Source organism: Syngnathus floridae, chromosome 8, assembly GCF_059516105.1.
Source record: "Syngnathus floridae isolate MCC-2025c chromosome 8, RoL_Sflo_1.0, whole genome shotgun sequence".
NCBI lineage: Eukaryota > Metazoa > Chordata > Actinopteri > Syngnathiformes > Syngnathidae > Syngnathus > Syngnathus floridae.
The window spans coordinates 7,179,109-7,200,208 of record NC_142420.1 but is presented as its reverse complement, the minus strand read 5'-3'; the positions used below and the strand labels follow the sequence as shown (position 1 = coordinate 7,200,208).

At 41.3% G+C, this 21,100-nt stretch overlaps 6 protein-coding genes across 13 annotated transcripts in view; 3 read left to right on the top strand and 3 right to left on the bottom strand.

Annotated features, from left to right (window-relative positions):
* arhgap6 (Rho GTPase activating protein 6) overlaps nt 1-8,564 on the bottom strand; it is a 70,492-nt gene extending 61,928 nt beyond the window's left edge. The window contains exons 1-4 of one of the 2 annotated variants that reach the window (XM_088383824.1): nt 8,545-8,564; nt 7,018-7,134; nt 6,855-6,916; nt 2,034-2,131 (exon numbers count right to left, since the gene is read on the bottom strand). The gene's annotated coding sequence lies outside the window, so the exon portion shown is untranslated. Of the gene's footprint in view, nt 1-2,033; nt 2,132-6,854; nt 6,917-7,017; nt 7,135-8,062; nt 8,229-8,544 lie in introns of those variants that run through there. The other variant, XM_088383823.1, reaches the window with a different exon arrangement.
* On the top strand, nt 217-7,443 carry egfl6 (EGF-like-domain, multiple 6). Of its 3 annotated transcripts, XM_088383828.1 has the most exons (14): nt 413-501; nt 562-685; nt 2,063-2,169; nt 2,816-2,908; nt 2,999-3,118; nt 3,196-3,315; nt 3,945-4,079; nt 4,142-4,264; nt 4,564-4,626; nt 5,041-5,283; nt 6,251-6,322; nt 6,407-6,502; nt 6,679-6,941; nt 7,020-7,443. In XM_088383828.1, exons 2-14 carry the CDS (start codon nt 612-614, stop codon nt 7,125-7,127), a joined length of 1,617 nt encoding a protein of 538 aa, XP_088239954.1. In that variant the 5' UTR covers nt 413-501; nt 562-611; the 3' UTR covers nt 7,128-7,443. The 3 variants fall into 3 exon arrangements, with proteins under 3 accessions (XP_088239955.1, XP_088239956.1, XP_088239954.1); XM_088383829.1 differs by having other exon boundaries at nt 217-685; nt 6,254-6,322; XM_088383830.1 differs by lacking the exon at nt 4,564-4,626 and having other exon boundaries at nt 218-685.
* rab9a (RAB9A, member RAS oncogene family) lies at nt 7,610-9,960 on the top strand. 3 transcript variants are annotated; one of them, XM_088383833.1, is made up of 3 exons: nt 7,610-7,760; nt 8,153-8,274; nt 8,712-9,960. In XM_088383833.1, exon 3 carries the CDS (start codon nt 8,731-8,733, stop codon nt 9,337-9,339), a length of 609 nt encoding a protein of 202 aa, XP_088239959.1. In that variant the 5' UTR covers nt 7,610-7,760; nt 8,153-8,274; nt 8,712-8,730; the 3' UTR covers nt 9,340-9,960. The 3 variants fall into 3 exon arrangements, with proteins under 3 accessions (XP_088239959.1, XP_088239957.1, XP_088239958.1); XM_088383831.1 differs by having other exon boundaries at nt 8,693-9,960; XM_088383832.1 differs by having other exon boundaries at nt 8,690-9,960.
* A 684-nt stretch (nt 9,961-10,644) lies between these two features.
* Nucleotides 10,645-11,793, bottom strand: trappc2 (trafficking protein particle complex subunit 2). 3 transcript variants are annotated; one of them, XM_088383836.1, is made up of 5 exons: nt 11,728-11,793; nt 11,432-11,542; nt 11,212-11,354; nt 11,030-11,117; nt 10,645-10,957 (listed from the first exon to the last, which is right to left on the bottom strand). In XM_088383836.1, exons 2-5 carry the CDS (start codon nt 11,522-11,524, stop codon nt 10,859-10,861), a joined length of 423 nt encoding a protein of 140 aa, XP_088239962.1. In that variant the 5' UTR covers nt 11,525-11,542; nt 11,728-11,793; the 3' UTR covers nt 10,645-10,858. The 3 variants fall into 3 exon arrangements, with proteins under 3 accessions (XP_088239962.1, XP_088239961.1, XP_088239960.1); XM_088383835.1 differs by having other exon boundaries at nt 11,432-11,597; nt 11,728-11,788; XM_088383834.1 differs by having other exon boundaries at nt 11,432-11,602; nt 11,728-11,784.
* A 188-nt stretch (nt 11,794-11,981) lies between these two features.
* Nucleotides 11,982-18,010, top strand: ofd1 (OFD1 centriole and centriolar satellite protein). The gene is made up of 22 exons (XM_088383530.1): nt 11,982-12,294; nt 12,387-12,575; nt 12,659-12,727; nt 12,799-12,820; nt 12,957-13,064; nt 13,130-13,266; nt 13,342-13,515; nt 13,600-13,706; nt 13,778-13,897; nt 13,988-14,061; nt 14,134-14,225; nt 14,296-14,485; nt 14,554-14,684; nt 14,757-14,868; nt 14,938-15,567; nt 15,736-15,886; nt 15,970-16,058; nt 16,527-16,667; nt 16,734-16,894; nt 16,980-17,162; nt 17,579-17,643; nt 17,805-18,010. The coding sequence occupies exons 1-22, from the start codon at nt 12,202-12,204 to the stop codon at nt 17,848-17,850; spliced, it is 3,084 nt and encodes a 1,027-aa protein (XP_088239656.1). The 5' UTR covers nt 11,982-12,201; the 3' UTR covers nt 17,851-18,010.
* gpm6bb (glycoprotein M6Bb) overlaps nt 17,651-21,100 on the bottom strand; it is a 50,621-nt gene continuing 47,171 nt past the window's right edge. Inside the window, exon 8 of the mRNA XM_088383534.1 lies at nt 17,651-20,451. Coding sequence (XP_088239660.1) covers nt 20,302-20,451 — 150 coding nt within the window. The 3' untranslated portion in view covers nt 17,651-20,301. The remainder of the gene's footprint in view (nt 20,452-21,100) is intronic.

Here is a 21,100-nt window from a genome sequence, read left to right as displayed (position 1 = left end):
GCCCTAGTTTACATGATAATGTGGTTTACAACAACTATGATCACTGAAGCTGCATGGTTACCAAATTACCATTAAATCATAAAGCCATTCATCATTGAGGTTCGAGGGGAGCAGATGTTGACGTATGAGAGTTTATAATTTATGGGAGGCCTAAGTGGGAGGGGGGGACAATTAATTGATTATCACGTGACGCCTATACAGGTCAGGCTAATGCATGTTAAAGTTCTCACAGGTAAGACAAAAACGGGATCAATTTGAGTTGTTTTCATTCTCTTTGCAGACCTGCAGTAGGAATTCCATGTGGTATGTGTATTGGGTTTCAGTGAGCAGACATAATCCCCACCCCATTTACCCACCCACCCCTACTTCACAACCACCCTAGCGCTCCTCACTTCTATATTTCCAGAGAGGAAAGAACAAATAATGGGACACTGAGTAGTGCTGCAGCTTTCAAGAGAAAGACTAAATTCTTTCTTCCCTGGAGGTGCCTTTGTTGTGGAGGTAAATGCAACACAGCGTAGATTGTGCAAATAGAAAAGCGTGAGATCTGCTCTTGCACAGGAGCTATAGAGAGAACCGCAACACAAAAGCCAGTCCGAGAACTCCCAGCGATGACTCCAATCACTGTCGTCAGTGCACTTTTGCTCCTGCTCCACATCTCATCTCGAGATGCAGAAGCACGAAGGTGAGTTGTAAGCATTTTGAGCATTTGTGAGTTAAATGGTTTTTTTTAACAGCATATATTTGATTAAACAATACCACGTTGGGCCAAATTAGAAACCCAGCCTGTTTTAAATCTTTACACCCGCTTGACTTTTTTTTTTAATTATAATTGCATGTTTGCACTCCAACAGTTGGTTAAATGGGGCAAAGGAAGTTAAAGGGCACCTGTCACTCTCCCTTGGGCTATTTTGGTTAATTTAACTCCTGTCTCGGATTCCTCAAGTCCCACCGGAGCCGAGACCACTTTCAAGAGGTTTGCTGCCTGCCACCGCCAAACAGAGTCTATTTGGTGTCAAAACTTCCCAGCGACTCATCCTACTATGCATTCCTGAGATGTTTAATCCCTGTGTAAAAGGACTTCATTTACTACGGGGTATAAATATACGAGTGTAATGCAATCTCTCGTTATTTTAAATGTGATGCCTGACATGCACAGGAGTGGAGGAAGATGCCGGCTGAAAAAAACAGAGTACACTTGAATATCACTGAATGGAACATAGACTTCCGCCAAGATCATAAAATCCGTGGCGCACTTTACTCGGGTTTGTTTGTCTATCTGTTTGAAATGTAAGTGCCAACTTCTCAGATCATGGAGGATAAAAGGATGGCCAGGACATTTTGTATCCGAAATACCGTCTGAAGTTTTGCAATAATGCAGGGTCAGTCCTTCACTGTTGCTAGGATAAGTTCCTGGGAAAATGTGACTGGACAAAGAACCAGTAAGTGGCTCTAAATTAAAAAAGTTTAAAAAAATAAATAAAAAGAACTCTAGAGATGTTCAACGCCACTCTTTTTTTTTTTTCAGACCAATACCAGTACAAAAATTCAACTATTGCGTTATCACCGGGACCGATACCAAGTACCGATACTTTTGCTGAATAAAATGACATTTAAGGAAAACCCCAAATCTAGTTTTGCCCGTCATGTCCGAACATATGAACCACAACCGTACGCTTGGTGCTTGGCCGAAGGTAATGAGATGTTGCATAAAGTGTCAAGGTGCAGGAAGCAGGAAGAGTCTGATTAGGGTGATTTACACCTTCTATAACCGACATCCTGTCAACTGATTGTTGCTCCATGGGGAATCCTACTTTTATCACCGAAGGGAACATGTAGGCAGATGCTTTGGTTTGACTGTGTTTTCACACCACTGCTATAATTAACCTCAAAAATGGCAACTTAGTTTGACTGTGGATGTGTTGGACATGCTTACATGGACTACCAAGTGTTTCAATGTCAAGAGAACATCTAAGCAGCAAAAGCAAAGTGTCCATAAATTATGTTTTTGACAATAAGATTACACATCTTACCTTGAACCTCTCTTTGCTCCTCCATAAAGGCAGCTGAGACAAGTTTCCACTGGAAGCCAACCAGGTGTGTGTCGCTACGGCAGGAGGCTGGAGTGTTGCTATGGATGGAAGAAAAATCGCAGAGGCCAGTGTGAGGGTAAGAAAGGTCAAGTCAGATCCTTCTAATCATAACCAGGGATTGGTCTAAGAATCAAATTCTGTGATTTATCTATACATTTTGAACAATTGTATGCTTTCAACTTTGTGGATCTGTCTGGGTGAAGACTATTTTATGAACACCGTGCCTCAGTGAACAAGGAAGGTCCCAAAAAGGATTTGGAATTTGGTGTGGAAGAACCTCAACCACATCAAACCACCAAAATCGTTTTTGGGGACAACCTGTAAAAGGCATCACTTTTTTTTTTTTTTTTCCTGAGTCACTGTTTAAGCTGAATGGCACCGAAACAGAATGGGGGAAGTGGAGCCATCTGTTTTCACGTATTTTATACGCGCTCCAGATGCTACCACTGACATTGTCAAGCAGCTAATTATCTAACCATGGGAAGCTTTGTCATTGTGTGATTACACAAAACCCCTGCAAAATTCCGCCTGGCTAGCCTCTGTAGTCTGTATTAAGAATATTCCATGCTCCTTAAAGGCCATTGTTGTCCTAAAAAAATGTGAAGTGGACTTTCTTAAACCACACTGGAAGCCTAACATTTGTGGTTTGACAATAATCCATCTTTTCCTCACCTTCCAATGATTAATATTTGTCTGCTTCTTCACGCTAAACGTTTTTCCAGCCCAGTGCGAGCCGGGCTGCAAGCATGGCGACTGCGTCGGGCCCAACAAATGCAAGTGCTACCCGGGATACACGGGAAAAACATGCAATCAGGGTGAATATGCATTCCGGCTCAAAAGATTGGATTTTAAAGCACTGCTTCCAGTTGGAGACATGAAAAAAATGATTTCTTTCTCTTTTGAAGATTTAAACGAATGTGGCTTGATCCCTCGCCCGTGTGAACATCGTTGCATGAACACCCACGGCAGTTACAAGTGTTACTGCCTCAACGGGTATACTTTATTGCCCGATGGATCTTGCGGAAGTGAGTCCCACCAGGTCTTTGCACATCGTGTTAGATTTTTATGATTTTTTTTTTTTTTTGCTGACTGTGCATGTTAGATTCCAGGACCTGCTCACTCGCTCATTGTCAGTATGGCTGTGAGGAAGTTGATGGGGAGATTCGCTGCCTCTGCCCCTCGGTGGGACTCCGATTGGCACCAGATGAGAGGACTTGCGTAGGTGAGGAGAAAAAAAAAAAAACACTTGCAAAGAAACTGTTGTTAAAAAAAATAAAAAAAAAGTCTAACATATGGTGCAATCAAAGACAGACCAAAGTAGGATGTAAGACAAGAAGAGGAAACTCGGGATACAAAGGGGGGAAGGAATTGGCTTTGGCTTGATTCCAATGTATTGGGGAGTTTTATGCGTAGGGGACAACTCTATAAAATTTCTAATTTGTGGCTATTGCGTGCTTGGCTGGTAAATCAGAGGGAGGCAATTAAGGTTTGTAGTTCCACTACGCTTTCTGAGTTAAAATACAGCCAACTTGGCTTGGGCACTACTAAAACAGATAAAGGAGTTGGAGACATTTCAGAGCCTACTTAGAGCCAACAAAAACTGGGGAAAAAAAATGTTGTACATGTTTTCATTTCAGCCAAGTTACCATTCCTGACATTTATAAGGCATAACCTCTTGACGCACTCATAAAATAGAAATAGAGCCTCACCTGAAGGCAAAATAGCTATCTCAACAGTGCGTCTACATGAACATCAATAGAAGGAAACAACTTTTAACGAGTTGATACTCTGGGGATGTAAATATTCTGATTGGTCGAGTGATTCTGCATTTTGTGTTTGATTTCCCTTTAGATATCGATGAATGCGCTACCGGAAGCAACCTTTGTCCGTATAACAGGCAATGTGTGAACACATTCGGCAGCTACTTCTGCAAGTGCCGGGATGGATTCGATTTGAAATATGTCGATGGCAAATACGATTGTGTCGGTAAGGTAAACCAAAGGTAATATTCAGGAAAAAGATCTGGAAAAAAATCTTGTGATTTCCAGATCTGGATGAGTGTGCATCCAGCACCAACAAGTGCAGCCATCAAGCTGTCTGTCTGAACACTCAAGGATCGTACAAGTGCCGGTGCAAGTCAGGCTTCCGAGGCAATGGCTTCGAATGCTCCGGTGAGATCCCGGATACGATACACGATACCGAATTACAAACCGACTCGTCTCGGAGGTTCCATTTGAGATGTCCTAAATCTTCACCCGGTGTCCAACAACAGATGCTTTTCTTTCCCTGACACTCCGCAGAACCGACAGGCATTTTTACGGCTGCATATTTTTAGTTTGAGTATTAATACATCAGCGTTTTGTTCCAGTCTGATTTCCTGCACTTCAGAGCCAGGAAAGCTTTACAGATGGTAGACGAAGAAAGCCAGAGATTGTTTGCCGTGAATGAAGGTGCTTTCATTTTTTTATAGTCAAGCCGTTTTATCAGAGGTCATGGAATGGAAAGAGAGGCAGCGCAGATCATGTCCTCAATGGTGAGACTGTACAGAATCCGAGACGCTGCTTTCATTGCAACCTCCCTGCCCGGCAACTCCATTAATGAATTAATCGCCTGCTTTTCCGCAACTCCTTCCGAGAAGTCATCTTGACTTTGCTCGTGGTTATCTCACAGCAGGTCCTGTTTGGCATCAGGCTTGTAAACTGCTGCATGGCATTTATACGAATATTGCCGTGATTGAACTCTTTCGTAACCAGGTAATGAATGATAATTTATTTCATAATCTGAAGTTTGAACTGCATGTTAGTGATTGTTAATGTATGCAGTCTTGACTTTTTGTTGTCATTTGTAGTGCGCAAGGTATTCCGATGCATACCATCTGGTGAAATACTGAAAGCCCTCCCACATGTTTGAAATCCCACATGGCTAATTTAGTTCCTCTTGCCTATAGCTATACCAGACTACGAAGAACGAACCGGAAATCTGGGAGGTAAACTTGAGAACGAGGACATCAAAAACATCATCCCTGAACCAGTCGTGACCCCGCCTGAGAAAATCCACCCGCAGTCTTTTGACTATGATGGAGAGCTACACACTGGTGAATCAACTGTGGGGACACCAGTGGACAAGTTTTCTGAAGAAGAGGAAGAAGAAGAGGAAGACAACCAGCTCAATCCGAGAGGAGATGTTTTTAGTAAGTGGCTTCAGTTCTGTGTAAATGCTAACTGAATGTCTGCTTGTTTTCTGCTTATATTTTGTCACATGGGCCATCATTGTTGCATTTCTTGTGATTTCGTGAGATCACGCGGGCTACAATGCCAACGGGGTGTATGATTATTAAATGCGAAAGTTGCTTAGCTTGAGGTGGCACCTAAAGCAACAAGCTAAAGGGAATTTAAAAAGTGCGTTCAAAAATTCAAGCTAACACCACAATATTGTGATAATCGTTCAATATTTGAGTCATACTGCCCTGAATCGAATCGAATCGAAAGGTGCCTTAAATGGTACACCCCTAATCATTCAGATTACAAAAATTATAAATGCTGGGCCTAAGGTCTTTGAACAAGTATAGGTTCAAGAAAGTTGGGACGGATGTATTTAGGTCGCATTTCACCCGTCATCTTTGGGGAAACGCCAGGGTCTGTGAAAGACGTTACCTAGCGCGAGACGGGCCTCAAGGCATCCATCACCTACCGGAGATTTTTTTTTTTTTTACTCTTGGCAAGTAAGACCTGAGAGATACAACACAAGTCATCCTGGATCAACTTCCCATACCCTGGGAGAAGGTTAAGAAGCCTTTTATTACGCTTTCCCCAAAACAGCTGTTGTGCAAACAGACTGACTCCTTGCAGGAAGGTCTGTCATCAGCACTGGAGATCTTTCACTACACTAGACCACTTAAGGGTGTTCGGGTTCAATAAGTCCAGCTGTCACTTGACTGAATGTCGAAAGCTGCCTGCTCTTAAACGCTTGGGGGGCTGTATCCAAAAGTCAGAGTTCCTTCCTACTCAAGACATGATGACAGCAGGGCAAGTCCAAACTTGCTGGTTGAAATACAATGTATGGCTTTTGGAAATGTTCAAGTCACATAAAAAAAGTTGTTAATCGATTTTGTATGTAGACCACAATACACAGTTGTTATTTATCTCTCGATGTCGCAGCAGAGGACTTTGAATCCGTTTTTGGTCCAGTCAAAGAGGTGAAACCATTTGAAACAGCGCCACTTCAGGAAGGTATGAGAAATGACAATACTACTGCATAATGAGTTTTTATCTGATAAGTGGGATCATAATCAAGCTTTTCTTTCTTTATACTAGAGTTTATCATGGACTGCAATTTTGACCAAGGAGCATGTGAGTGGGTCCAAGACAAGACTGATGACATGGACTGGAGCGTAGCATACCATGGCAGAGGTAATGAATTTTCAAAAATAGTAGATGAAGATAACTAGTCTATTAGATGGAAGGGAGTTTTAACATATGACATAATATAATTGGTGCTGGTTAATACAGTTTATGTGAAAAAAATTAAAAACGGCAACTATGGCAATTTTGTTCATTAGTAAATCACAATCACAAATTTTCTTCAGGTGCTGAGTACTACATGTCAATGAGCGGTCTGCTAGGCAAGCAGGAGAACGTGGCCAAGCTCAAGTTGCTGCTCAGTGATCGCACCACGCAAGGCAGTTTCTGCCTAACATTCAACTACCGTGTCGTGGGTCACAATGTAGGCACGCTCAAAGTGCTGTTGGATAACAACGCTTACCCGGTTTGGGAGCAGAGCCGCAGCAGGAATCAGGAATGGCAGATGGAGCTCCTCACTGTGGCCTGGAAAGAAGAAGCGCCACAATCAGTGAGTCATTTGGCGATGTTGCGTAATAATATGGATCAGAAGGTAACACTACTGATGTCATCAATGAATGTCTTACAGATCATCTTTGAAGCTCAGCGCGGAAGAGGCGTTGGAGGGGAGATAGGGCTCGACAATGTAGTCTTGACCTCAGGGCCGTGTCAAGAAGATGAATCTCAGATCTTTTAGGAATCACCTGTGTCAAAGTCATATCAACAATGTTTCAAAACCGTTCTTAGAATCAGTGATTGCATATTAGCTAAAATGTCATGGCCTGATTTTTATAAACGTCACAAAACATTGAAAAGCCAACACTTGGTCATGTTCAGTCATTATGTATGATAGATTGCTTTAAATGAAAAAAAAAAAGTCATTTGAAACGCGATGTTACAAATAGATTTTTGAAGACAGGCTAGTTTCTATGATTAAAAAAAATTGTGCATTACTGCTGTAAATTCTGCTTTCACATTTCTCTGTAGTTTTACATTAAATTTCTTGTTTTCTATCTCTGTCTCTTATTGTGGCTGCACCGTGAATACAAACAACTGTTTAAATTATGCAACTTTGCAAACAACTGTTTATATTATTCAACTTTGCACTCCAGTCAGGTAAAGGTAGTTTTGCACATGATCCAAATGATTTTTATTTTATTTTAATCAGCCGAGCTCGCTGATTGGTTTATTCCGTCACGTGACCGGGGCTGTCCATTGCTTGCAGGATCGCTATCGTTAGCATCCCAATAGGCTAGCGGCGGTAGCATCGAGCCTTCGGAGTGACCAGGAAACGACCTGACGTTGATTATCTCGGGCCACGAAAAAAAAGGCAAGATGAAATACACACATACATTACACGTTTCTTTCTTTTCACGTTCAAACGGGCGCGGAAGCTAAATAGATCGAACCGCAATGTAGCGTTTTTGCAATGAAGTAAACTTGTCTGTCTTCTTAACCCCAGCTGTGCGGATGTCTTTCGGTATTATTTATTGTTTATTATTTGTCAAATAGCTTGTGGATTATTCTCCTCTACCGCAATATGTCATCGACATACGACGTACGCACGACATTACACATCACGTCACAGCTATGGCAATGTATGAGGCAATTACATATTGGGAGCATTTCTACCTAGCAGATTTTTAAAAGGTCCATTGCGAGCTGCCCAGCTGAAGTCGCTGTCTCCTGCCAACCATTTACCAGTCAACCGCTGTTTTGCAGGCAGTGCAAGTGGAGCTTACATGGCCGTCCATACCGAGACTGAACAAACGAGCATGTGACTTGAGTAGCAGGGTCTGCACCACATGATCTGGACCAGTGGAGGAAGCTTAAATCAATCAGTGGTGAGTCTGCAACCGGCTGTCACATCTCGTGATTGTATTTAAGATTCGTTTGTATCAAAATTATTTTGTGTATTTAGTAGCCAGTGACATTGGATTTACTCAGCCACAGAAAGAACCAGACCCTTGTGTATTTCAATAAAAATCTAGTTTCCAGCAACGTAGTTTATAAAACACTGCACATAAATGGCAGGTTTAGCATTGGAAAGGTGTGGTATCCATTTTTATGTTGTTTTTTTGTACGTGAGTCACTAATTGTGTACTATTACTCACCCAACTTAGATGTAGACAGCATGGGTGTCTGTCTTCATATATTTGATGAGATCGACTGGCGACCAGACCAGAATGTAGTTTGCCTGGAGAAATACTATAGCATTATGTTTGTTCATTAAAGCAGTGACATGTTGCATCTTCTAAGCAGGTCATCCCTTTCATCGCAGTGATTTTCCACAAGCAGCCATGTCAACCAAAACGTCTCTCCTGAAAGTTATCCTCCTGGGCGACGGCGGCGTGGGAAAGAGCTCCATCATGAACCGCTACGTCACCAACAAGTTTGACGCGCACCTTTTCCACACCATCGGCGTGGAGTTCCTCAACAAGGACCTGGAGGTGGATGGCCACCAGGTCACCTTGCAGATCTGGGACACCGCCGGCCAGGAGCGCTTTCGTAGCCTGAGGACTCCTTTTTACAGAGGCTCCGACTGCTGCTTGCTCACCTTCAGCGTCGATGACAACCAGAGCTTCCTCAATCTGGGCAACTGGAAGAAAGAGTTCATCTACTACGCTGACGTCAAGGAGCCGGAGAAGTTCCCTTTCGTGGTGCTGGGCAACAAACTGGACGTGAGCGAGAGACAAGTGTCCACCGAGGAGGCCCGGCGGTGGTGCCAGGAGAATGGTGACCACCCTTATTATGAGACCAGCGCCAAGGATGCCACGAATGTAGCGGTGGCCTTCGAGGAGGCGGTGCGTAGGGTTTTGGCGATGGACGAGCGAGCGGACCACCTCATCCCAACGGACACGGTCAAGCTCCACAGAAAGCCTCGTTCTGCCACCACCTGCTGCTCATAACATCTACGTTGCTCACTGCAACCTTCATAAATAATCAGGATTTGCTTACAGATGAGGTCAGTTGAAAAGGGGAAGCACTAAGTGTGTCTTACTACATATAAATACGAAAGCACTGAGTTCAAAGGTCAGGTTTTAAGAATGAATTAACTGCATTTCATATTAGCTTTGTGTGGGTACCTAAAAACATGCCGATCTGTAGATGAGTGCAATTATGTGAAGATCGTGTTAATATTTAGATTTCCATTATTTCTTATTCCTCACATGTTATTAACAAATCAATTGATTTTTGACACATTTGCACGTTTTTGCCTTGTGAATTGATTATTACTAAGTTCTCAGAGTACAAATGCTCCCTAATAAGCATTAAAAGTGGAAACGCATTTTTTTATTCACTCGTACAAGAAATTAAGAGGAAAGTAGTGACGCAATTGTGGCTATTGCTGAAGAGCACCTTTGATTTTTGGTTTGGGGGACATTGAGTCTGTTGATTTTTTATACTTTACAGTTGAAGGTCTTTTTTTTGTTGCTTTTTCTCAAAACTGAAATAAAATGATAATACTTGCATTTGTTGTTCATTATTCATATGCCAACCAACAAATAAAGCATCTGGGATGAACTGAATTCTTTGACTCTTGAATTGCAGAAATATGTGGATTGAATTTAAAGGTGATGTTATTCTACAAATTTCAAACATTTGAGAGGAAGCAAAGCTACCAAGAACTTATTCCCCTCCACGGTTTTCATATTCAACTTAGTCCTTGAGGCATGACCAAGATATGAAAGGCTTGACTTAAGTAGCACTATGATGATGGGGGGTGGAAATATCTAAAGGCAGATTTTCTTCAAAGGTTTTATCGACTCACAAGATAAGAATGACTATTGATGGACTCATCAGTGACAGGCACAGGGCTCTCCACTTTGGGCTGACAGCAAAGATTAAACAGTTGGACTTTTCTGTTTTAAAAATTAACAAAATTAACTCTTCAAACTTCTGCCAGTTTTGAAGAAACCTTCGACAAGACTGCACTCCAGATTTTTTAAAATTAAACATTTACTTGTGAGTTAGGCATTGTTTTGCCGTGGTAACTTCAGGTTTCTAAAACTGGGAGATCAGTTTAGGGTGGAGTGGCCTCTCAGTTAAGAACAAAAATACTTAGCTGAATAATTATCATCAGGCAATAATAATAATAATAAAGAAGCGAATTAAAGGGAACTGGTTCTCAAAAGAACCGGTTTTTGATTCCTGTTTATAGGACGACAGGATTACTTTCAACAAAACAAAGTGGAAGAAATGAGTTACAGGTGTCACACCGGTGTTCCGCCTTTAATGGCACTCCTTTACACACAGGCTGCTTCCTGCTTTTGATATTATACGGGCTAACTTTCACCCGATTTGTATGAGTACAATTAATGCAGAGCAGCTATGTACATAATATTACAAAAATGCTTTATAGATGAAATGTGTGTACAGTCCATGTGACTATTCACAAGACACAACGCAGAGAGCAAACTTACACCGTTAATTAAGAAGATGTTTCTTTCCAAGAAACTGTACTTTCCTCTCAAAAGCTGTAGAGCGGATAGGTGCATTGGTCTCATAGAATGGATTCATTGCAAACTGAAATACAGAAAAATCCACATAAATAACTCACAAACTCTATTGAGAGCCATTTGATAACAGACGACTAACCTTAATGTATAAATCGTACACATCATTAAAAAAGTTCTTGATTCCATCTTCCTGTCTCACATCGTGAAGCATAATGAATCTTATATGTATGGCAAAAGTAATTAAAGAAAATTAGACCACAATCAATGAATAATCTGCATGCAGTGCAGAGTAAAATCACAACAACATAGTAAAGGATATGTCCTGCAGTGACAAAGGCGGACACGAACCACTCGTTGAACTTGTCTACCGTTTTTAAATACATATTGTTAGACTGCCACATGTTTTCATCCACCAAATCCAGGGCTGCGTGTGCAATAAACTGGTTTAAGTGACGGTGGTCATCCTATGGTCAAAAAAATAAACCCACTGAAATTGTACGCATCGTGGCGACATATACTAATATGATTAGGAACACCTTACCTTGCAGTCAGGTTTCCCTGATGGTAAGAACTCCATCTCAAACACCGGGTTGTCATGATGACCAACCATGACAAAGTAAAAACTGCCAGACATTATTTTGACGGCTTGTCCCTTGCAGTAGAATCACACCAAGCGAAATAGCAATGAAACAGTCCAAGATTAGCGTCTTTTCTAGCACATTAACGACAGACATATACAAACGATTGCTGGTTAATGAATACGAATACGAAAGGCAGTACCAACATAGTATGTGTAGGTTAAATCGAAAGACATTATCATAAAAATTAAAAACTCACCGTTTGTTTTCCTGCTCTTGAAACTTCCGGTATGCAGCAACGGCTGGCGCATGTGGATGACGTCACGTCACATGGTCTGTTTGCAAAAATTATACCTATGTAATATTTTTTGATCAATTATTTTAGCAGTGGTTGAAAACAACACTAATCATACAATTATAACTCAAAATATGTAGCTGATGGCATAAATCATTTTGCAACAAATGTATTACTGTGTTATAACTGTTGAACAATGCAGGATGTCCGTTGGCGGATTTAAATCCCAGGGCACGCCTCCTGCGTCATGAGGATGCGCTTGAGTTTCCAAGCGCAACCTAAACCACTCAAAAACAACAACAAATTTGAAATTATTTCTCACAATGTCATATTATCGTTGACATTGGCTGACATCATTTAGGAATCCGCTAAGAGTTACAAGAGGTCATCGATCTTCTTTTGATTCCTTGAAATTCAGGACCTCGAATCATACAAAAAATGTCAGCAAAGGAAGATGCTTTATCCCCAGACGAGCTGAGGAAGAGGCTTTATAAAACGCTTAGGGATAAGGGAGTGCTGGATACACTTAAGGTAAGTCATCAGTATTTGGGTCTCTAGCCAAATAAACGATTTCCTTTCAATTGCCTAATTGTTCTTTCTTATTTTTACGGTGTGTGTATAAGACTCAGCTGCGCAACCAGCTCATCCACGAATTAAAACCAGCACCGTTAAGTGGAGCAGGACCATCACTGCGATCAGATTCACTTTTGGTATCAGCTTGCAACAACATGGTGGCTGACTATCTTCACAGCTCAGGCTATGAGTACTCATTATCTGTATTCTGCCCTGAGAGTGGCCTGTCCAAAGAGAAGGTAACACTGAAGTGCTTACAGCCCGAAAAAGGAATCTTATTATTTTTTGTATAATAATAATATTTTTTGTTGAATTGTTTTAGGTGCTCAAGAAAGGAGATCTCCTTCGGCGTCTTAAAATCAGCCCTGACTCACCACTTTACAAATCCTTGGTAATAAACAGCAAAAGCTGAACTTGTTGAAATGTTACGCATCAGTTTGAATGTGTCTTCTTTTCTTACAGTCTCAGACCATCGATAATACAGGTGAGCCATATAGTACATAAAATAATATATTTCCTCTTATAGTTCCCATACTCATCTTCAATATTGAAGGAAATGTATTATTTTCTTTCAGTAAATGTCAATTATGTTCGTGACACATTTTCTATTTTCTAAACAGGATTTTTAATCAACCTTGTGTCTCACATCACTGACCATCACACTACGAGCTTTCGCCGCGATGCCGACACTCAGACAACAAGCTCAGCGAGTTATGAACAGTCTCTGGGTATGATTATTTCCTTTTTCAATTTTCAATACACATGCATGATGTGCCCTTACATTACGTTCCAGTTGAGAAGATGAAAATGATCGACAAGGAATATGAGAATGTGAATTACAGCGGCGAAAGGTGGTTTTCATTTCAGTCTAAGCTGGCTTCCTATAAGAGAGAGTTAGAATCTCAGTTGCAGACTGAAATGACAACAAAGGTAACAGAAACAAATTCCTCAAGCCTCAAATATCTTATTTCAATGCGGCTTTAATGCTGTCGGTGTTCTCTTTAGTTGCAGCATTTTAAAGAGGTTGAACTCGCCAAGGTCAAGATGGAGGAAAAAGTGCAGTTCCAGAAAGAGTTTGACAAGCTCAAACAAGAACTGGAGAGAACCTACGAGATGAAGACGAAAGCGTTGAGCACCAGGGAGAAACACGCCATTGAGCGCCTTCAAAAACAACAGGAGGTGAATAACAAGCAGCACTGAGGTTTTTTTGTGTGTGTGATTAACTTTAACCGATGCCGTCGCGGATACTTTTTATCGTCTCAGATCGAGGAAAAAAATGTGTACATGCAGAGGCAAATGGTGCTGAAGGAAATCGACACGCTGCGTAACAGAGAAAATGAGCTGAAATTGCGAATGGAGTCTTTTGAGGAGTAGGTTTCAAAATCATAAAATTAAATAGATGTATTGTTGACGATGATATTGACAAAAATTTGGAATGCAGGACTTGTCAAATACACCAAGAGAAGGTTAAAGCCGGCGAAGAGCTGCTGAGGAGACGAGAACTAGCAGTGAAGACCATGGAAGACATGTATGACCAAAAACTGAAGAATGAACTTTCCAGGTATCTGATGTTGTCTTTTGGGTCATCCCACTTGTTTTATTCGAACTCCAGAACTTTCCATTTAACATTGTATTGTGCATGTGACCTTAGTTATAAGATGGAGCTAAAGGAGGATTACAATAAGAGAACAGAGCAACTAACAACCAGTGAGAAGCGAAACAAAGGTGAATCTTGAAACCAACCTAATGTTGCTCTTCAGCATTAAGCTCATGTTTAATGTCTTTTTTTTTTCTCAGAGGAAAGCATTCGCATTGAACAAGATACGGCTGCAATCAAAGCCAAATTGGAGGAGTACAATAAAGCTTGCTCACAGATGAAACGGTTGCAGGTGATAAAAACGTCGGAGTCACCGAATGAGTCGCATGACGTCCGTTGAAAAAAAATCTCTGGTCCTCAAGGGGGAGCTCGACACTGCGCAGCAGCAAACTCATCTGCTCCGTCAGCAGAACGAACTGCTGAGAGAAAGGTTGGAGAGTATGAACGACTTCCCCAGTTTGAAAGAAGACAACGCACACTTGCAGGGGCAAGTGAAGCTACTGAAGAAACAAATGGAGGAAGCCCAGGAGGAGAACCGGCATCTCCACGCAGGTGAGCGGCAGAATATTTCAATAGTGTCCTCGTTTATGTTGACCGCCGGATGTTCATCCCGCTTTCAGATTTGGGCAAGCCCTCCGACGAGGAGCTGGCCTTGCAGGTGGAGCTGCGCAATCTTCAGAGCGCTTGCAAACTGAATGAGGAGGAGTTTGCCAACCAGAAGCACGTGCTGCAGAAACAGCTCCAGTTGGAGGTGACTCACCTTCTCGCCTCACAGTGCGCTGAGTATCGATGTACGGAGTAACCCCCGGCTGGATTGCGGTAGGTGGAGCGATGCGGTCAGCTGAAGGTGCAGCTGATGGAATGCGAGGAGAAGCTGCGGTGGACGACCGCTCATGTTGACGACCTCAAAATGCAGCTTCGCCAAACCCAACAAGGTATCTGGTAGCTGGGGAAGCTTACTTTGGCTCAAAATATAAAACTGGGTCAAATACCTTTTTCCACAGCTCTTGAAAATGAAGTGCTCCTCAACCCCAAGCCTTCCCTGGTGGACCGCTCTGTGATGGACAAGCTGGCCCTCCCCGACATCCACATGGACCGAGCGGCGCCGTGGTCCCAAGCGGCTTATTTCGGCGACGTTGGCCAGCTTGCGCACGCCGACTCCAACTCCGACTTGGAGATGCTGGCCGAATGCAACGCTCGCATGCGAGAGCTGGAGAAGGAGGCTGAAAGCTTGGAGGCAAAATGCCGAAAGTACCAGCAGAGGGCAGCGCGCTCCAGCGTCTCACGAAGGCGCCCCTCAACGCCTTCAAGTCGGGCTGACTCGCCTCAGCTCACACAAAATTCTGACCTCTCTCACCCTTACACCTCCCACCTGTCAAAGAGCTTCATTCGACCACTTTCCCCCAAAAAAGCACGAACCCCCTCCCCAGCAGCCGTGGATGCCGGAAACGCCTTTCCAGCTGCTCAACACCGAGTGACCTTCTATCAAGACCAGCCTAGCAAGTCTTACGGCATAAGCAGCCTTTCGTCAGCTGAACTTCAGTCTACGAGACGTGATGACCCCCCTAAGGAGCAACGCTCATTCTCACATGTGTCCTTCCTCACCAGGAGGACGCTTCCTTCAGATGCAGCAGGTACACAAAGTCGATAGTCATGTTCAACACAACACACTATGTGAAATTGAAATTCTTAAAAGCTTTAAAAGTTTAAAAAAATAATAATTCAAAATAATACATAATGTATCCAGTGAATGTAGGTCTTACCCATAAAGTTTTCAGTATTTGATTCTTCGCTCTTGCCAGATGTCGCTTCGGCGGCGTTGCTCCAGGAGTCACAGGACAGCCGCCTCCCCTCGGCACCCCAAGACGAAGCGTCCAGCTCAGGTGAATTCTCCCCCGAGCTGAGCCCCCCTCGCAGCCCTCAGCTCCAGAGCACGGTCCGAAATCGTCACAGGTACCGTCTGGCGCTACTTGCTGTTATTTTTTTTCCCCAACAACATGCATGCCTCTGACATTGAATTACTACTTTCCTTTCAGTGTTCCAAATCAACATGTCTCCTCCAGCTCACATTCCTCCCCGCAGCCTGAGATGATAAACATTGAGGATCTCACTGGCATTTCACCAGGTAGCCTTAAGTGGTGCTTCTTCTTACCACTCCGAATTTTGTTGACATTTTACGCACACAGCATAAAAGAACTCTGACTAGTTTGCTGCTGGCAGTTTGGAGTTGGACATGTTTCATTTTACAGTATATCCACAAAATTAATTATTTTTAAAAAATCCACACTTTTCCTTGCTTTAATAAATTAAATGTTATATACTAACATTTTTTAAAAATTATTTTATATGATTTGCAATAAAAATATTTGCAATGTAGATTTTCTGTGACTTTCCTCAATAGGCGACATGTCTTGTCTGGAGGTTTTGGCTCATGTGCAGACCATTTTAATGAGTTTCTGTGTGAGACCAGAACCTCACACAGTGGCCAAGATGAAGGGCCTCCGATTATGTATTCTTCGCTGCTTCTGTGGCCCTGTTTAGGGGGGGCGGTGGGCAAAGCATAAAAGATCCCTTTGTCCATGTCTCCCTCTAGAACCCGGCTACATTCCAGAGCTTCTCTTGGACACTGCCGTCCCTCTCTCTTCCTCCGAGGCCCCTGGTGGCCCCACCGTCCCCCGCCCACAGTCCCCGAGGGACCTCCCGGTAGCCGCGACTGACTCACGGGGCCGAGTGGGTGAGTGACAAGAACAGTTGACAAGTCCTGTAAGGTATTATAATACCTTTTCTTTTTTTCCTCCAGAATCTTCCCAAATCTCAACAGCCCCTGAGATTGAGGATAAAGAGGATAAGGAACAGCGATGGGAACGAGAGAGAAAAGAAAGGCAAGAAGTGAGGCGAAGGGAGCAAGAGGAGGCCAGAGAGAGAGAACAGCAGGAAGTGGAAAGACTAGAGAAAGAAACTGTAACTAACTGACTAGTCCTTTACTTTTGTTTGTTTTTGTCTAAACCACTCATCCCTTTTGTTGTTTTCTTGTGTGCTTGCGTAGCTCTTACAACAACAACAACAACAACAACAACAACAAAAGGAGGTGGTGGAGGAGGAGAAGGAAGTCAAGGGAGATGGGGACAAGAGGCAGGAAGCAGAAGGCCCAAATGAAAGCCCAAATGAAAACCCCTTGGAGAAATACATGAAGATGGTTTTGGAAGCCAGAGAAAAGAAACAAGACAAGGTAAATCCCACCCATGCACTGGTAACAAAATTAAATAGAAGCAATTAAACCATTTGGGCATAATGAATTCAATGATTCAATGTCCAGTGACATTTGTACCACTCCTTCTGGTGTGTGTGCCTTTGCCACCAGGGGGCAGTATAGAAACAGTGTAGCAACAAATCATAAAGAAGAGTTTCACAACTAAGTGACTCAGTGAGCGGAAGTAATATTGGTCATTTTTCATAGCTGATATAAAAAATATGGCTATAAATATTGTTATATTGCAATTTGTATTGTGCTTTAGCTTTAACGTGGAAGTAAAAATAAAAATAAATCTTTTGGGGATAAGGTATATTATTATTTAATTATTTTAAAAGAAAAAAATCCACTGTACTCATTTTGACTTTTAATGATTTTTTTTTTTTTTTTGTCAGAGCTCTGGAGATGAAGAACACGTGAGCCCAGAGGTCAAGAGTTTGTCTGAGGAGAAAGATAATAGGTAAGGCTTCACTGATCCATTTTAATAATACATATATAAGCCTCCACAATCCATCCCCGAATGACATTTCATTTATTTTCTGCTTTCTCATCTCCTATTTTACTTTTTACATCCCCGCTCAAGTCGAGTTGCACTTAATGAGCTCGTCTTTGTTTCCACAGTATTGCAGCATACTCTCACAAGGATGAAGATGATGATTTTTGGTGAACTGTTAATTGGCTGGTGAATGTTTTTACACTTTTGATACATTGTGGATGAAGAAATGCATGAACACCAACATGTTCCTTGTATTTGTTGTAAAGTGAAAGATTAAAAGAGATTTTGCTTTCACTTTTTTATTTTCATTAAAAAAACAATAACAGGCCAATTGTGTGTGGGTTTTATCGCTTCAGCAAAACATGATGTTGATTTGTTTGTCCTCCAAATGATTGATAGGTAGCTTTTTTTTTTTTCTTCTTCACGTTTTTGGTTGATTCAAAAGGAGACACTTGCAATTCACACTTTGGCTAATAGCCATTGCAAAAATGTCGATGCTTGTTTAAAAGTTACAATTCACTGGGGGTAAGCCCTTCAACATTCATAGAAAAGATTTGTAGAAAATGTTTACTAATAAGATTTACATACAGTCAGCTAAAGTAACCTAAAAGCATCTACAATTACTGAGCTAATCATTAAACAAAACAAGAACAGGCAAACACTGCCTACTTTCACAAAGTCAGCAAACCTCATTGTATCTCAACTCTGCATTCAATCTTCATGCAACAAAAAAAGTTAGCGCAGCAACTAATAGAATAAAATGATTACACAACAGTAATTATAACATCAAATTCCAATGCAATTATAGAAAAATGATGAAAAAAAAATGCTCTTAAAGATTTTACACAGTTCACACCTTCAAGTTCTTTAGATAATCCAAACTTGTTCCACCCAAGCACACTTCCGGTTTGATCACACTGTTGAGTCACTACAGGTCAAAATAATGAACTAAAACAGTAAATTTGAGGGCTCAAATACTTATTTGTAATTAATGGCTGCAGTCAGTAATTGTTGTTATGGCTTATATTGGCATGCTATAATACAGAGTGTAATTTAGGCTATAAAATTCTACTCACTGTCCACAATATTAGGTACAGCCGCACTATGTAATATGAACCAACACAAGAACTGCATGGAACATTCTATTCAAACATAATACGATTACTGTATTATTATAAAATATTAAAAATCCTTCATACACAAGTACTCACAATTTGTCAAATTAAAACTACCTCATAGGTTTTCCTCCAATCAACTAGGTTACTAGCATTTCCAAAAGGCACAACGATTTATTTTATTGTAAAAAGTAATATATACAGTTAACAAGGAGCTACTTCCATTTATGGCTAGAAAAGTGGTGGACTCACTATTTGGCAAGCATTAGGTCAAGCTAAAAGTTCTACTAAGTCTTGAGAAAGCGACAATGAAACCCTTTACAAGGACACGCTTGCTGTAAAGTGACACAAAAGATGAAAAAAAGTTCTCAGCTTGACAATAATAGAAACACAAGAATGTAAAAATATCCTTCCAACATTATTGTAATGGCTATTTTATAATATTGTTTTTAAATTGGATCACATTAATGATTTTCAAACTGAGAGCTTTGGAGGAAGCACAACAGCATGAGAAAAATAATAAAAAACTGTTGATGTTTTTTTTCTATGATGAAAAGACCCTGTAAGGAATTGTTCAAGTGAGCTCATTTTAGGATGCATATTTTTGGTTTGAGTCAGCGTCAGTTCTCTAAAAGTGTGAATTTGAAGCCCTTTTCATGCCAAAGTGAAAAACATTGTGAAGCCATAAAAAAACATTTTTACAGATTCATTAAAAATGCAAAAAAATACTTTTCAGGGGGGGCTTTCCAATTTCTTGACATATTCATTGGAGAGGCGGGGGGTTCATTAGCTATAAACTATTATCATTCAATATCAATGATATCATTCAATCATGAAATATTTCACTGTGTATGTGGTAAATTAATTTCTACGATATTCTTATTTATTGCGATGCACCATTAAATAGTCTGGAGTATAGTAAAGGTCTCACTTTGAATTGGATTTAACAGGTATACCTAATGTTGTGGCTTAGTGAGCATTCACATATACAAAATTATAGTTGTACAGTACATGCTTTACATTTTTTCATTGTTCATCCAGCTCCAGCAGACCCCTGAGGTAGAGTTAATATAGGCCAGGAAGTTAATACGTTTGCACATAAGACTGCCTTCATGCACGTTTATCCAATTTTTAAATCTGTTGAAATAAATTCACAGTCATGTTTTTGGGCATGTCATGAGTAGATTTTACAGCCTTAATAAACTTGGGAATAATTCAATACTTGTCAATGTATTGCCTCTTGTCACACTGTGGTTACCATATGTGTAACCAGAATAATAATGTGGATTCACCTTGCAAATAGTGGTTTAAAAATAATGACAGCCAACGGCGATCAAGACAACCAAAGAGGCATGTAAAAGAAGCAAAATTCTGCATGTGGAGTTAGTGCAGAAGCTGCAGCGTGTTAGTCTGTTAGTACGGCACAGGTGGTTATTGTAGCCCGACGGGTTCAGAATGGCCTTGTGTGCCCTTTGCGTGAACGTGTGTGTGCGTGTGTGCAATGGCCTTATGTGTAGGAATGAAGGCATTCCTTGGAGCGTGACGTGATGTCCTGCAGCTCCTGCTCCTCTTTCATTTTGATGTCTTGGTAGGCATGCATTTGACTGGCGTCCTTAAGGTAGGCCCAGTTTGCGGAGAGAATCATGAGGAAGTGGATCTGGAACAGAAGGGTGAGGTGGGTGGCCGGTGAGCAGGGCAAAGAGAAGAGGCAAAGCAAAAAGCTTGTCAAAAGGAGTCTTAAACTACAGTGCAGTGGACACCCGCTATTCGTGAGAGGAAGAGACAGCTAATAGCGAAAAGTCATGAATTATTGACAGTCATTATAACTGCAAATGAAAGAAAGAAACAACACGAACACCCAGCATGTCGGCCCTAATTTTTTTGGGGGGGATTATAAAAGGAACCACGATTATGTGGGGGTCCACATACATTACACGTCTGCAATAGACCCTTTGCAGTTGTGGCGTCAAATCACTTCTGAGCGTTTTGATTCATGTATTTGCCAATGTGATGAGACCTAAACTAATATGAAAGCGAAAGTGAGATTTATCGTTTTTTAATATTATTATTATCATTGGTAACTGGGGGAAAGATTAAAGCTACAAGGGAATTTTCTGAAAGTTTTTTTCGTAACTTAATTTGATGATGAGCGATATCTCAAATGAAAGATTTTGAGCACTTTTCTGATGTGTATTTTTTTCATAGGTTGACACAATGACCAAAGAAATGTGGAAATATCACCGATTTTCACCAATTAATCTCACTTTACTTTTCATTAATTATGTCCGCCTTATGAATAATAGTGA

Bases quoted from the DNA above. Each gene is read 5' to 3' on its own strand.
- ofd1 (XM_088383530.1), top strand. From the start codon at position 12,202: ATGTCAGCAAAGGAAGATGCTTTATCCCCAGACGAGCTGAGGAAGAGG. The intron at 12,576-12,658 runs GTAACACTGAAG...GAATTGTTTTAG, and splicing joins GTGGCCTGTCCAAAGAGAAG to GTGCTCAAGAAAGGAGATCT. The intron at 14,062-14,133 runs GTGAATCTTGAA...TTTTTTTCTCAG, and splicing joins CAGTGAGAAGCGAAACAAAG to AGGAAAGCATTCGCATTGAA.
- rab9a (XM_088383833.1), top strand. From the start codon at position 8,731: ATGTCAACCAAAACGTCTCTCCTGAAAGTTATCCTCCTGGGCGACGGC.
- egfl6 (XM_088383828.1), top strand. From the start codon at position 612: ATGACTCCAATCACTGTCGTCAGTGCACTTTTGCTCCTGCTCCACATC. The intron at 2,170-2,815 runs GTAAGAAAGGTC...ACGTTTTTCCAG, and splicing joins TCGCAGAGGCCAGTGTGAGG to CCCAGTGCGAGCCGGGCTGC. The intron at 2,909-2,998 runs GTGAATATGCAT...TCTCTTTTGAAG, and splicing joins GGGAAAAACATGCAATCAGG to ATTTAAACGAATGTGGCTTG.
- trappc2 (XM_088383836.1), bottom strand. From the start codon at position 11,524: ATGTCTGGCAGTTTTTACTTTGTCATGGTTGGTCATCATGACAACCCG. The intron at 11,118-11,211 runs ACATATCCTTTA...TACTTTTGCCAT, and splicing joins TCCGCCTTTGTCACTGCAGG to ACATATAAGATTCATTATGC. The intron at 10,958-11,029 runs GTTAGTCGTCTG...TCTGTATTTCAG, and splicing joins TGTACGATTTATACATTAAG to TTTGCAATGAATCCATTCTA.